The sequence below is a fragment of the Sminthopsis crassicaudata genome, chromosome 1 (genome assembly GCF_048593235.1).
Source record: "Sminthopsis crassicaudata isolate SCR6 chromosome 1, ASM4859323v1, whole genome shotgun sequence".
Lineage (NCBI taxonomy): Eukaryota > Metazoa > Chordata > Mammalia > Dasyuromorphia > Dasyuridae > Sminthopsis > Sminthopsis crassicaudata.
In genome coordinates, this window is record NC_133617.1 from 424862641 (window position 1) to 424876503 (window position 13863).

At 32.0% G+C, this 13863-nt stretch overlaps 1 protein-coding gene across 25 annotated transcripts in view; it reads left to right on the forward strand.

The window, feature by feature from the left end:
- The window catches only part of RBFOX1 (RNA binding fox-1 homolog 1), a 2692248-nt gene that overhangs the window by 1227827 nt on the left and 1450558 nt on the right, over positions 1 to 13863 (forward strand). Inside the window, exon 1 of one of the 25 annotated variants that reach the window (XM_074280468.1) lies at positions 11752 to 12255. The exons of the other annotated variants lie outside the window; for them this stretch is intronic. Within the exon in view, the coding sequence (XP_074136569.1) occupies positions 12090 to 12255 (166 nt within the window). The 5' untranslated portion in view covers positions 11752 to 12089. Of the gene's footprint in view, positions 1 to 11751; positions 12256 to 13863 lie in introns of those variants that run through there. 25 annotated transcript variants of the gene reach the window in all.

Sequence of the window (13863 nt, forward strand, 5' to 3'; positions counted from 1 at the left end):
GCTGAGTCTTGGAGGAGAAAAGAGAATATTCTCAGCATAGATGATAGCCATTGAAAGGGCAATGGGGGTTGGAAGATAAGATGCTATGTTCAAGGCAATAAAATAGTCTTCCCTTGTTGGATGGTAGAATATCCTGAGTAGATTAAAGGGTACATTATACAAATTATAGAAAAGATGTTATATATTTTGATAGAAGCCATAGATCTCCCTAAATGGATGAAATCACAGATCTTATAAAACAAAAGCAAAAACTAACACTGGTTAAAACAGGATTTAGAAATAGTTTTAGAAGTAGGAAAGGTCTCAAAGTTACATAGTCCAACTCATTTTATAGATGAAGAATTTGAGGCTCAGGAAATTTAAATTGGTTGTTTTCGGTCATACTTTAAATTAGAATTTTATTCCAAGTCCAGTGTTTTCTCTATGTGTCATACTAAGGCCATTTCCAGTTGTTCTGATCTTTATCTGGCCACTTCAGATGGCTCTAGAGGGGAAATTGAGACAGGTGACCTTGCACAGCCACTCCTCACTTAAATAAAATATCATGGCATCACCTCTCTGATGTCATGGTCCTCTTTCAACACAAAGGATGAACAACAAAAAACACAGTACATGTTGTCAATAATGTATATGTATGTGTGTGTGTGTTATTTGTACAAAACCTTTTTAATTTAATGTAATCAAAGTGGTCCATTTTGCCTTTTATAATGTTCTCTAGTTCTTCTTTGGTCATAATTTCCTCCCTTCTTCAAAGATGTGATAGATAAATTATTCCTTGATCTCCTAATTTGTTGATGGTTTCATCCTTTATGACCAGATCATTAATCCAGTTTGACCTTATTTTGATTTGGGATGTGAGATGTAGGTCTATATCGAGTTTCTGACATATTATTTTCCAGTTTTCCTACCAATTTTTGTCAAATAGTGAGTTTTTATTCCAGAACCTGGAGTTTGGGGATTTGTCAAATATTAGATTACTTATAGGCCTTGGTTATTGTGTCATGTGCATCTAATCTATTCCACTGATCTACCACTCTATTTCTTAGCTAATACCAAATGGTTTTAATGAAATATGCTTTATAATATTATTTTAGATTAGGTATTGCTAAGCCATCATTCTTTTTAATTTTTTCCCATTAATTCTCTTGATATTCTTGAACTTTTGTTCTTTCAGAAGAATTTTGTTGTTTTTTCTAGTTTTATAAAATAATGTTTTGGAAGTTTGATTGGTATGGCATTGAATAAGTAGACCAATTTAGGCAGAACTGTCATTTTATTATATTAGCTCAGCCTAGCCATGAACAATTGCTATTTTTTCAATTGTTTAGATCTGACTTTACTTTGGTATGAAGTGTTTTGTAATTGTGTATATATAGTTCTTGGGTATGTCTTAGAAGGTAGACCTTCAAATTTTTTTTGTCTACAGTGATTTTATTTTATTTTATTAAAGCTTTTTATTTTTCAAAACATATGCATGAGCAATTCTTCAACATTAGCCCTTGCAAAACCCTGTGTTCCAATTTCCCCCCCCTCTGCCACGCCCTCCCCTAGATGGCAAGTAGTACAATATGTGTTAAACATGGTAGAAATATATGTTAAATCCAATATATGTATACATATTTATATAATTATCATGCCACACAAGAAAAAAAGAGAAGCAAAATAAAATGCAAGCAAACAACAAAAAGAGTGAAAATGCTATGTTTTGAACCACACTCAGTTCCCACAGTCCTCCTCTGGGTGTAGATGGCTCTCTTCATAACTGAACAATTGGGACTGGTTTGAATCATCTCATTGAATTGATCATTGAATCAGAATTGATCATTGTATAATCTTGTTGGATCAGAATTGATCATTGTATAATCTTGTTGCTGTGTGAAATGATCTCCTGGTTCTGCTCATTTCACTTAGCATCAGTTCATGTAAGTCTCTCCAGACCTCTCTAAAATCATCCTTTTGGTAGTTTCTTATAGAGCAATAATATTCCATAACATTCATATGCCATAATTTATTTAGTCATTCTTCAGCTGATGGGCATCCATTCAGTTTCCAGTTTCTTCCCACTACAAAAAGGGCTGCCACAAACATTTTTGCACATGTGGGTCTCTTTCTCTCCTTTAAGATCTCTTTGGGATATAGGCCCAGTAGAAATATTGCTGCATCAAAGGATATGCACAGTTTGATAACTTTTTGAACATAGTTCCAAATTGTTCTCCAGAATGGTTGGATCGATTCAAAACTCCACCAACAATGTATTAGTGTCCCACTTTTCCTACATCTCCTCCAACATTCACCATTATCTTTTCCTGTCATCTTAGCCAACTTGAGAGGTGTGTAGTGGTATCTCAGAGTTATCTTAATTTGCATTTCTCTGATCAATAGCGATTTAGAGCACCTTTTCATATGACTAGAAATAGTTTCAATTTCTTCATCTGAAAATTGCCTATTCATATCCTTTTTTATTAATTTATTAACTTTAATTAATTAATTAATTATCAATTGGAGAATGGCTTGAACTATTATAAATTTGAGCTAGTTTTCTATGTATTTTAGAAATGAGGCAGAGTCTTTGAATGCAAAAATGTTTTCCCAATTTATTGCTTTTCTTCTAATCTTGTCTGCATTAGTTTTGTTTGTACAAAAACTTCTTGACCTAATATAATTAAAATTATTTATTTTGTGATCAATAATTATCTAGTTTTACTTTGGTCACAAATTCCTTCCTCCTCTACAGATCTGAGAGCAAACTATCCTATGTTATTCTAATTTATTTATAATTTCATTCTTTATGTCTAGATCTTGAACCTATTTCAACCTTATCTTGATATATGGTGTTAGGTATGGGTCAATGCCTAGTTTCTACCATACTAGTTTCCAATTTTTTCAGCAGTTTTTGTCAAATAGTGACTTCTTATCACAAAAGCTGGGATCTTTGGTTTTGTCAAACACTAAATTGCTATAATTATTGATTATTTGTTTGTGAACCTAATCTATTCCACTGATCGACTATTCTATTTCTTAGCCAGTAACAGATGGTTTTGATGACTGCTTCTTTATAATATAGTTTTAGATCTAGTACAGCTTGACCACTTTTCATTAATTCCCTTGAAATTCTTGACCTTTTGTTCTTCCAGATGAAAATTTTGTTGTTATTTTTTCTAGGTCAATAAAATAGTTTCTTGGGAGTTTGATTGGCATAAAACTAAATAAATACATTAGATTAACTTAGGTAGTATGTCATCTTTATTATATTTGCTTTACCTATCCAAGAGCACTTGATATTTTTCCAGTTGTTTATATATATAATTTTATTTGTGTGAAAGTGTTTTGTAGTTTTGTTCATATAGTTCCTGACTTTCCCTTGGTCGATAGATTCCCAAATATTATATACTATCTAAAGTTATTTTAAATGGAATTTTTCTTCGTATCTCTTGCTGTTGGATTTTGTTAGTGGTATATAAAAATGCTGATGATTTATGTGGATTTATTTTGTATCCTGAAACTTTGCTAAAGTTGTGGATTATTTCTAATAGTTGTTTTAGTTGATTCTCTAGGGTTCCCTAAGTATACCATCATATCATCTGCAAAGAGTAATTAGTTGTTTTCTCATTACCCACTCTAATTCTAATCCTCTTTTTCTTATCTTATTGCCAAAGCTAGCATTTCTAATACAATATTGAATAGTAATGGTGATAGTAGTAGATAGTTTTACCACTGATCTTATTGGAAATGGTTCCAGTTTATCCCCATTACATATGATACTTGCTGATGGTTTTAAATAGGTGCTCCTTGCTATTTTAAGGAAAAGTCCACTTATTCCTATACTCTCTAATGTTTTTAAATAAGAATGATAAGAATGGATGTTGGATTTTATCAAATGCTTTTTCTGCATCTATTGAGATGATATGGTTTTTGTTAGTTTGGTTAGACATAGTCAATTATGCTAATAGTTTTCCTAATATTGAACCAGCCTTGCATTCCTGGTATAAATCCTACTTGGTCATGGTATATTATCCTGGGGATGATTTTCTGTAATCTCTTTGTTAATAATTTATTTAAGATTTTTCCATCAATATTCATTAGGGAAATTGGTCTATAATTTTCTTTCTCTGCTTTCACCCTCCCTGATTTAGGTATCAGGACCATATCTGTGTCATAAAAGGAATTTGGCAGGACTCCTTCATCCCCTATTTTTTTCAAATAGTTTATATAGCTTTGGAGTTAATTGTTCTTTAAAGATTTGGTAGAATTCATATGTAAATCCATCTGGCCCTGGAGATGGTTTTTAGGGAGCTGATTAATAGATTCTTCTATTTCTTTTTCTAAAATGTGATTATTTAAATAATTTATTTCCTCTTCTGTTAATCTGGGCAATCTATATTTGTATAGGTATTCCTCCATTTCACTTAGGTTATCAAATTTATTGGCATAAAGTTGAGAAAAATAATTCTTAATTATTGCTCTAATTTTCTCTTTACTGATATAAAGTTTTCCCTTTTCATTTTTGAGACTAACAATTTGTTATTCTCTTGGATGAAATTATTAATTGTGTCTATGATATGCTGTTTCACTCATTCATTCTTTATGATGATATTATTTAGCTTCCAATTGCTTTTTGGTTTATTTTCCCCAGCTTTCTATTGAATTTTTATTTCATTGTGATCTGAAAAAAATGCATTTGTTATTTCTACTTTTCTGCATTTGATTTTGAGGTCTTTATGTCCTAATATATGGTCAATTTTTGCATAGGTTCCATGATCTTCTGAGAAGAAAGTGTATTTTCTGTCTCCATTCAATTTTCTCCAAACATCTATCATACCTAACTTTTCTAGTATTCCATTTACCTTCTTATCATCTTTCTTATTTATTTTGTGGTTTGATTTATCTAATTCTGAGAGAGCAAGATTGAGGGCTCCCACTATTATAGTTTTGCTCTATTTCTTCTTGCATCTCTCTTAACTATTTTTTTTAGGAATTCAGATGCTATACCACTTGGTGCATATTGCTTCATTATTGCTTCATTATCTATTATACCCATTAGCAAGAAATTGTTTCCTTCCTTCTCTTTTAATTAGATAAAATTTTGCTTTTGTTTGATCTGAGATCAAGCTTTTAAAAATTGTCTTTCCTACATCTATTTTCAAAGGTCAGTTGTTTTCCCAAATAGATATTTTACATTTTCTTCTATTTTTTTTTCATTTTTTTGGTTTTGAAATGATTCTTGATATCTCATAAGTCATTCATTTCCATTTGTTTAGTTCTGATTTTTAATGAATTATTATCTTCATTTACTTTTTTTAGTTCTTTTCTGTATTTGTCTAATTGCATTTTTAAATGAGCTGTTTTGTTCTGTGTATTTTTTTCCATTTCAAAAATTCTATTTTAAGGAGTTGTTTTCTTTTTCCATTTTAAAAATTCTGTTTTTCAGGTAGTTGTTTTCTTTTTCTATTTAGTCAACTATATATTTTTAAAGAGTTATATGCTTCCATTTCACTAACTCTATTTTGTAATGGATTTTCTTCAGATAATTTCTGTGTTTTGTTTTCAAACCCTCTTGTAAAGTTCTTATTTCCTCTCCCCCATTTTTCTTCCAGCTCTCTTTTAAGATCTTTCATAATTTATTCTAGGAGAGCCTTGTGTGATGGGGAACAATTTATATCACTCTTTGGGACTATATCTATAGACAGTCTGCTTTTAGTCTCTTTGGTTTTTTTTTTTTTTTTTTCTTTCACCATAAAAACTATTTATGGTATGAGATCTTTTTGATTTTTTACTCATTTTTTAAAAGTTTAGATCTGTTTTTAGGGCAAGGGAGATTGTCCAAACTTCCTTTACAAGTGGTGGCTGTGCTGACTGACTTTAGGTGCTGGATGAGCGTGTCCAGGTCTCCTGGAATTCTGGCATTTTGGGATTGTCTATTTACCTGTTATATTTGTGTTGGATGTTTTATAACTTATCTGCTGATCTGGTTTGCATCCAGTGTAGAGTATCCAACACTGCGGTAAATTCCTCCCCATAGATTCTTGGCACATAGATCCTCCGCCATCCTGAGTCTGTGCTGCCTGCACTCAGCATTTGTGCTTGGCCTACTTGCTCTTGGCCCACCTCCTTCTGTGTCCGATTGAAATAGATCTTTCCTGAAGAGATTCAAAATTATCTTCTGTTGGGAATTTGTTGCACTCCCAATGTTTGTGTATTCTTCCAGTACATAATTAATTCAGGTGCTGGATTTGCTAATTTATCTGAGAGTCATGGGAGATGGTTAGAAAAAATTATGTGTTCTTTCTGCCATCGTGGCTCTGACCCATTTACAGTAATTTTAAATGGAATTTCACTTTCTATTTTTGGCTGATGAGCTTTGTCAGTAATATATAGAAATGCAGATAATTTATATGGGTTTATTTTATATCCTGCAACTTTGCTAATACTGTAAATTGTTTCCAGTAGACTTTTGGAAGAATTTTTAGGATTCTTTAAGTATATAATCATAATTTGCAAAGAGAGATAGTTTTATTTCCTTGTTGCCTATTTTAATTCGTTTTTTTTTCCTTATTGCTATAGCTAACATTTTTAGTACAATGTTGAATAATAGTGATGATAATAGGTGTACTTGTTTCACCCCTGATCTTATTGGGAGTGCATCCAGCTTCTCTCCATTACAAATAAAACTTGCTGAGGGTTTTAGATAGATAATGCTTATTATTGTAAGTAAGTTCCCTTTATCCCTATGCTTTCTACTATTTTTGATAGGAATGAGTGCTGTATTTTGTCAAAAGTTTTTTCTACATCTATTGAGATTATCATATAATTTCTGTTGATTTTGTTAATGATACCATAATGATGATTTATGGTAATAGTTTTCCTAATATTGAACCAGCTCTGCATTCCTGGTATAAATCCTACTTGGTCATAGTGTATTATTATGCTAATAAGTTGCTGTATCTTCTTTGGTAATAGTTTATTTGAAAATTTTGCATCAACATTCATTAGGGAGATTGGTTTGTAAATTTTTTTCTTTCTTTTGACTCTACCTGGTTTAGGTGTCAGTGCTAAATTTGTGTCATAGAAGGAATTTTTCCAAATGTGCACATAGTATTGGAATTGCCCTTTTAAATGTTTAGTAGAATTCACTTGTGAATCCATCTGGCTCCAGAGATGTTTAATTAGGGAGTTCATTTATGGCTTGTTCATTTTCTTTTTCTAAAATGGGACTACTTAAATAATTTACTTCTGTTAACCTGGGAAATTTATATTTTTGTAAATATTCCTCCATTTCAATTATATTGTCAGACTTGCTGCCATACAGTTGGACAAAAGAGCTCCTAATTATTTCTTTAATTTCTTTTTCATTTGTGGCAAGTTCTCCTGTTTTATTTTTGATGCTGGTGATTTAGTTTTTTCTTTGATTTTTCTTCAAATTAACCAAAGTTTTATTTTTTGTTGCTTTTTTCATAAAACTCACTCTTAGTTTTATTTATTAGTTCAATAATAGTTTCTTAGTTTCTATTTTATTATATATTCTCCTTTGATTTTCAGAATTTCTAGTGTGGTATTTAATTGGGGGTTTTTAATTTGTTCATTTTCTAACTTTTTTACTAATGCATTGACCCTCTCTCTATTTTGTTTTGTTTATGTAGCTATTTAGAGATATAAAATTTCCCCTAAGAAGTGCTTTGGCTGTATCCCATAGGTTTTGGTATGTTGTCTCATTATTGTCATTCTCTTGGATGAAATTATGGATTGTTTCTGTGATTTGTTGTTTGGCCCACTCATTCTTTATAATTATGTTATCCAATTTCCAATTGGTTTTTAGTCTATCTTTCCCTTCCCCTTTAATGAATATAATTTTTATTGCATTGTAGACTGAAAAGAAAATATTTACTATTTCTGCCTTTCTGTATTTGATTGTGAAAATTTTATGCTAATTTATGCTCAATTTTTGTGTAGTGCCATGTACTATCCAGAAAAAGTGTATTCCTTTCTGTCCCTATTTATTTTTTTTGCAGATGTCTATCATATCTATGTCTTCAAGGATTCTATTAACCTCCCTAGTTTCTTTCTTGTTTATTTTGTGGTTATATTTGTCTGATTCTGAAAGGGAAAGGTTGAGGTCGCCCACTAGGATAGTTTTGCTGTCTATTCTTTGGCTTAAAATCTTCTCTAAGAATTTGGTTGCTCTACCACTTGGTGCATACACATTTAGTATCTTTACTAGTTCATTGTTTATAGTATCCTTTATCAAGATGTATTTTCCTTCCTTATCTCTTTTAATAAGATTATTTTAATTTTGCTTTATCTGAGATCAGAATTGCTACCTCTGCTTTTTTTGCTTCAGCTGAAGCATAATAAATTCTGTTCCAGCCTTTTACCTTTACTCTAATGTGTCTTTCTGTTTTAAATGTGTTTCTTGTAGGATTGTAGGATTTTGTTTTTTAATCCACTCTCCTATTTGCTTCTGTTTTATGAGAGTTCATGCTATTCAGTTATAATTACCAGCTCTGTTATTTCTCTCCATCCTATTTTCTCCCCTTTATACATTTTTATTCTCTTTCTACCCTGCCCTTAGTAGTGCTTTATAATACTCATCCCACCTACTACCCCATCTCCTATCATCCTCCCTTCCTTCTTTTAGTAGTAACAATAAATTTTCTTCTTTCAATTCTTTCCACCTTCTCTTACCCTTTTCCCTAGTGTTTCTTATCTTCCTTCTATCCTGTTCCTTCCTTTTCTTTTCCTCTTTCTCCTCCTACTTTTTTATAGGGTTAAATAAATTTCCATATCCAACAGTATGATTAAGTCCTTTCCTCTTACAACCAAAACTGATGAGATCAAGCTTCAGAAATGCTCATCCCTTTCTCTTCTTTCCTTTAATTGTAATAGGTCTTTTGTACCTCTTCATGTGTTCTAATTTTCCCATTATACCTCCCTTTTCCTTTTTTCCCCCAGTACAGATCTTTTCCTACTTCTTAATGTGTTTTTCTTTGATGTCATCAGATCAGAGTCCATTCACAATCACACCTTCCATCCATGTGATACTCTCCTCTGTCTGTTCCAATGAGAGATACATTGTCTCGAGAGTCACAGATATCATTTTCCCTTCTAGGGATGTAAACAGTGTAACATTTACATAATATATATTTTCTCCCTTTTTACCTTTCTATGCTTCTCAAGTTCTGTGTTTATAGATTAAACTTTCTGTTTACTTCTGTTTTTTTTTCTTTTTTTTTTTCAAAAGAAATGATTGAAATTCTCTTACTTCATTGATGTTACATGGCCTCCCCTGAAAGATAATGCTGAGTCTCACTGGATTGTTAATTCTTGGTTGTAACTCATGTCTTTTGCCTTTCAGAATATGATATTCCAGACCCCCAATCCTGTATAACTGTTGCTCCTTGATTTTTGAGTTGTTTTTTTCTAGCAGCTTGAACTAATTTTTGACTTGAGATTGTAATTTTGGAGTTTCTCAACAGTGTTCCTTGGGGTTTTCATTGTGGGATCTTTCTGAAGGTGATTGATGTACTCTTTCAATCAGCATTTCCTTCTCTGTTTCAAGGATATTGAGACAATTTTCCTTAATGACATTTTGTAGACATCCAGGCTCTTTTTTTGGTTATGGCCTTCAGAAAGGCGAATTTAAATTGTCTCTTCTGGATCTATTTTCCAGTTCAACTGTTTTTCAAATGAGGTATTTTACATTTTCTTAAATCTTTTCATTCTTTTTAGTTTGTTTGATTCTTGCTGTCTCACAGAGTCAATAGCTTCCATTTGCCCTTTTCTAGTTTTTAATGTGTGATTTTCTTCAGTTAGCTATTGTATCTATTTTTCCATTTGGTTAATTCTATTCTTTAAGTTGTTTTTTTTCCCAGATAATTTTGTTCTTTTTCTGTTCCAAGCTGTTGACTCGCTCATACATACCTCTCATTTTCTTTCTCATTTTTTCTTTTATCTCTCTTATTTGCCTTTTAAAGTCTTTTATGAACTTTTTCAAGAAATTTCTTTGGGCTTGAGACCAATTCATATCACTCTTTGAGATTTCTTATGTGGACATTTTGTCCTAGTCTGAGTTTGTGTTCTGCTCTGCCTGTCCCCATAGTAGCTTTCTGTGTTCAAGGTTCTTTTTCTTGTATGTGTATAGTTTATAAATATGTATTTATATATGTATATACATATGTAGTTATTATTACACTTATGTATGTTTTATTTACAGTTTTTTTAAAGAACTTTATTAAAAAGAGGGCAGGGAGTCCTGGAAAAAATTCCCAGAATATCATTTTAATTCAGAATCATTTACATTGGTTGTCTTAGGTTACATAGTAGGTGGTTAAACCAAGATCTGAACCCAGGTTTCCTGATCTCAAAAGCAGTGTATTCTCTACCATGCACTTGGCACATGTTACCCCTTTCTAGCAATGTCAAAGATAGCAAGTAATATAGGGCCGGAAGGCAGGTTTCTCTCCTTTATCATGCTGTTAGTAAGACCAATATATTGTGTGAAAATGAATAATTTCCTCCATTCCTCCCTGAGCTTTATGTTTCCTAGAATAATCACAGTAATCCATTTCCTAAAAATATATTGAAAACCTAAGTGCTCATTTTGCAAAGACAGCAGAATAATTTGACACAATGGGAATAAAGGACAGAGATGGTTTGTTTTGTTCAGAACACAGTTTGTCATGCAGGTGAAAGGAATGTGTGGTATATTACCTCAGAAGAAGACCAGCCCTAGAACTGTGTTGCCTAGTGGTATTTCTCCCACTTGATTTAAAGGATTAGAGCTGGAAGGTGTTTGATAGCCCTGTGAAAAATTGGTGTCTTCTCTGGATTATGAAAGAAATCTCTGTTCTTCTTTTGAATCCTGGTTCTAAATGTGAATAGAATGTTTCAGTATTTGTTCCAAGGTGACAGCCCTCTTGGGATCCTGCTGCTTTTTAACTTGATTTTATCTTCATGAAACATCAGCAGGATTTTCTCCCCTCCTTAAATAGCCACTTTAAAAGTATTTGTATCTTACCTATAAGATCTGATTCTCTTGTTACAGATATCTGGGAAAATCTTCCCACAATCTTTGCCCTGTTAAATGGCTCCAGGATAGTGAGGGCTGGGACCTCTGCTTACAATTGTGTAGAAGGTTGGCTGCACAATGCATTTATATGTTTACTAAAACCTCTATCTATCTATCTATCTATCTATCTATCTATCTATCTATCTATCTATCTATCTATCTATTCATTCACTCATTTATTTATTTATTTATTTGTCTGTTCATCTATTTATTTATTCATTCATTCATTCATTTATTTATTTATTTATTTATTTATTCATTCATTCATTCATTCATTTATTTATTTATTTATTTACTTACTTACTTATTTATTTATTTATTTATTTATTTATTTATTTATTTATTTATTTATTTATTTATTTATTTATTTATTTGTTTATTTATTTATTTATTTGTTAAACACTACTTATCCACAAAGTGACCTTGGGTTCTCTGTCAGAGTTCATTTTTCCTGAGTCAAACAAGAACCTCAGGTATCATTGCCTGGTTACTGCAGAACTATCCATGTGGTTTATATAGCATGCCCTCCAGCACTGCCATGACCTGTCTTGAAACCTGAGAATCAGCATCATTCTCTTTTTTTGGAACTAGACTTGGGTGACAACACCATTTGAATAAAAAACGTTGTCATTGGGATTTGAGAAATCATAAAGTAATCCTTTTAAATGAATGAATAAATAAATGAAAAAAAAATTCATTAAACTCCTAGTGTCTACAAAGCACTGAAGATACAAAAAAAACATGCTTTCTCTCAAGGAATTAATGTTCTCTGAGGAGAAAATAACATATATGTGAGGTGTCAGTCGAAAGACAGATGGAAAGGTCTTATGGTACTTAGGGGATTAAAGATAACATTTTGCTAGTAGTTCTATTTAAGTATATTTCTTTTTAAGTATGCTTAAATTAAACACCCTATAAAAAGGAAATTTCCTACCTGATTCAGAACCAAATTAAGATGCTATCATCATAGATCCAGAACTAATCAGGACACTAGGAGTTATTAAGCCCAATTCTTCTTATTTTATAGATGAGGAAAATGAAACCAGCAAAGTTACATGACTTTCCCTTGATTATAGAGGTACAACTCATTCTGCAGTACTTCACATGGAGGCTGTTTACTGAAATATCTTTTCTTAAAATATTTCTGTGTTCTTTTGTTCTCAGGCTGCATCTCTTCTCTTTATCAGAGACTGGTAAGTGGGACAGTGGATAATGTGTTAGGTCTAAAGTTAGAAGGAATTGAATTCAAATCCAACTTGAGACAATACTACTAGACAATTCACTTAACCTCTTTCTTCCTTGGTTTCAACTGTAAAATTGGTATCATAACAGTATCTATCTCCTAGGATTATCGTAATTTTCAAATAAAATAATATCTGTAAAGTGCCAAGCTCAGTATCTCACACAGAATAGGTGCTTAATAAATGCTTGTCCCCTTCTCCTTTTATCATGTTGGCCACTTTTCAATTTTAGAGTGATTCTGTAGACTGTCAGTTGCAGAAGGTAGAGTGCTGAGTTTAAAGTACAGAATAGCTGAGTTCAAACCTTGACTTTCACATTTACTCTCTGAGTAAATTGTGGTAATCCATGGGATCATAGGACTATATGGATTTAGAGCTGAAAGGGACCCCACAGGCTAACAAATCTAACTTTTTCTCCTCCCTATTAACGTTCTCCCCTTCCTCACAAATCTTAATGTATAAATCAAGAAACTGAGGCCTCACTCACTCAAATTTTTGTACTTCAATATTGTAATCCTATTTGAGTCATCCTAAAATCATAGACACAGAGACAAATGAAATAAGTTAAAAGAAATGCTCAAAGTTATAGAGTAGCTAATAAGTATTAGAAGCTAGAACTGAACTCAAATCTCTCTGACTTTAGAAACAAATATATTTCCCATTGTATCTCTTATACAATAATATATAAACAATAGTCACTGACTACTTTTAATATATTGCAATTTAGTAATCTCTCTAAGTCCTCATAGTGAGAAGTCCCTATTCTGAGAAATTTGAGCATTTTGATATTTGTATGGAACAAAGTCCTCAATGTCTATTCAGCTTTCTGGATATATCGACACATGTAACCCTGTGTTCTGGGCCTGCTTGAACCAATGACAAACTGAAGTATCCTGAGCTCCTCCCAAGATTTCGTACAAAGGCTCCAAAGGGACTTGATTATAATTATATTGTAGAAGTGAATGTCAATATTAAAATCATCATTCTGAAAGGATGACTACAGTTGCTAATATTGTGTAAAGTTAATCACTGAGCTATGTTTGTTCATTTATGGTTATATTTTTAATATTGTGGATGATTGCCAAAAGACAGAACTTAAAGTTCCCCTCCTGACCAAACTCAAAAGGTCTATTCATTACAACTAGAACATAAATGTAGAAAATTCTGCCTTTTATTTTACAAATCATAGTCTGTGTCCAAATTCAAAGATTTTCAAAATCACAGAATCTCAATGTTTGGAAAGGACCTCAATTGCTATATAGTCCAATTCACTTATATACTACCAAAGAATACACTCCCCAACTTACTCAACAAAATAGGAACCCATGCTTTGCTTAAAGACTTCTAAGAGTGAAAGAGAGTTTATAACTTTTGACAACAGTCCATTCTATTTTCTGATGGTTTAGAAGACTTCCTTAAATCTAATCTAAATTTTACTTTTCTAATCTTTTACCCCTTACTGCTTTTTATTTCTACTGTTAGCAAATGAGCAAGCCTAATCCTTCCTTTTTCTTGACAGCCTTTTAAGTATTGAAAAACAACTACCATTATTTCTCTGAG